At 44.0% G+C, this 2,069-nt stretch overlaps 1 protein-coding gene across 1 annotated transcript in view; it reads right to left on the minus strand.

Moving 5' to 3' along the window:
- LOC104498892 overlaps positions 1–1,990 on the minus strand; it is a gene marked incomplete at its 5' end in the record, with an annotated part of 29,314 nt that extends 27,324 nt beyond the window's left edge. Inside the window, 2 exons of the mRNA XM_010142326.1 lie at positions 51–163; positions 1,831–1,990. Of these exons, the coding sequence (XP_010140628.1) occupies positions 51–163; positions 1,831–1,990 (273 nt within the window). The remainder of the gene's footprint in view (positions 1–50; positions 164–1,830) is intronic.
- Positions 1,991–2,069: the final 79 nt, after the last annotated feature.

Raw genomic sequence — 2,069 nt, forward strand, 5'->3', positions numbered from 1 at the left:
AGAAGATGAACTCCATCGATAACTTGTACACCAATCTGGCACAATTTTACCCCCTTGGTTGACCAACTTGCCATTCAAAGAGCCAGAGGTGCGTTCTTCCTGCAGCCTAACTCTGGTTTCAGTTTCTCCAGCCTCCCTGGGGCCGTGATCAGGTGAAGTTTTTCTGGAAAACGGAAGAAATTTCAACATTATAGTACCAACCAAAAGCTGAGTATCCTGCATAAAAAAACAGCAATCAAAGGGGAACTCCTGGAAAAGGTCCATCTGTGCATGAGCACGAGAAATTAGCCCAGAAACATTACAAGTATCCCTAAATTACTGTCCTAAGAGGAGCTGGCTTGGCACTGGGCCTGTCACAGAGCTGGCAGCCACTCCAGCCACTCCAGGGGCTTGGGAAGAAGAGTTTGTGGGACCGAAGGAGAGCGTTACCCTCTGTTCAACCCCAGAACTTTCCCAATTCCAGCTGGTCCCAGACAGGTGTCTCTGTCTGCTGGGTTGGAATAAATGGCTGAACCCAGCCAGGTTTCTTTCAGCTCTAAACTGGGGGGGGTTCACCCAAAAAAAAAGGGGGGGGAAAAGATGCAAAATCTAAAATTTTTTGCAAGACAGGAAAAAAATAGTTTTCCTCACAAACTGCTGAGAAAAGCAGGATATCTCCAGGTGCTATTTCACGGAATCCAGCCCTGTGACAACATCTCTGCACGAAGCGAGGTGCTACCGATTACAAAGAGACGGGCACAGATGACTGGAAGAAGTCCATAGCCTCCAGACAGGTTAGATTAACCTCTCTGAAGAAAGTAACCACCAGAAATGGCTGGTGATACTACTGCGGGCCAGAATTTAAAGCCATTTCAATGTTGGGTGCTTTTTTTTTTTCCCCTAGCTCCCCCCACCACTCCTCGGTAAAATGAGAAAGAATTCATAACCCGTGTCAGCCACACTCAGATAATCCAAGACTTGAAGAGTAGAACATTTCACATAACCTCTTTTCTGCCCCTCACAAATGCTTTAACAACTTTAATAAGATAATGTATAGCTATTATCGTACGGCAAGCGTAAGTCAAACAACTATCAGCTATTATTTCAGCAACAGAACGAACGCTCGGCGTTCCCGTAATCCGCAGCCTGGAACAGTTTACACATTGTCAATTTTAGACAGAACCTGGCTTTTTCCACCTATCAAAATGTACACTGATAAATGGGAATTGCTTAGCAGACCCCACATGGCTGGGTAATATACTGTAGCTCAGAAAAGAATAATGAGGGTATCAGTTGGACTTCTGAATTAATGATACCTTAAATTAGTTTAATTAATTAGTTTAGTTACTAGAGTAATTTGGTTAGCAAATTAATTAATGTTTGTTGAGCGCTTGGAGATAAAAGCTGCGTATGAACACTGTTATTACAGACTGGATCTAGAGGCGCAGGTTTTCTTCATTCTTTGTTTATCCCAGCACCAATGTGATGCAGGGACTCATCTTCGAGCCTCTCAGCTACGTGGAGGCTGGGTTGCTGATTTGTCACAGGAAAAGGTCCAACACAGACCATCATCAATAGTTGATGGAATATCTTCCAAAATTGAGAGTCAGGACGTTTTGCTCTCGCCTCCTTCCCTCAAGGCCATAGGCGCAGACAGACACGTCTGTGCACTCTTTGATATATGTACCTAGTGGTCCACTCTCGTTCTTCTTTGTCTCCAATGTTTACGGCATAATTCAACTCTCATTCTTCTTTGTCTCCAATGTTTACGGCATAATCTCAACAGAAAAGCTGAGGACATGTTCATACAATCACAGAAAAACACACAAGGTTACGAAGGACCATCCGCACCTCTTTGAAGTAGCCATCGCTTGCAGGTAAGGGTCAAGTCCAAGGGCAACATCAAGAGCTTTTTGTAAGTAGTTCTTGAGCTGTTCAGGAACGCGAGAGTCGTTGAGGGCTATTTCTTTGGCTTTGAGAAGGTTCTCAGCAATGAGTCCAGCTGGGGTTTCTGAAATGGAAAATAAAAGGAAGAACAATGATTTCATAACTGCTCGAGTCAGCAGAAGAGGCATCTAGACTGCAAAAAA

This window comes from Buceros rhinoceros, unplaced genomic scaffold (assembly GCF_000710305.1).
Source record: "Buceros rhinoceros silvestris isolate BGI_N320 unplaced genomic scaffold, ASM71030v1 scaffold8058, whole genome shotgun sequence".
In the NCBI taxonomy this organism is placed as follows: Eukaryota; Metazoa; Chordata; class Aves; order Bucerotiformes; family Bucerotidae; genus Buceros; species Buceros rhinoceros.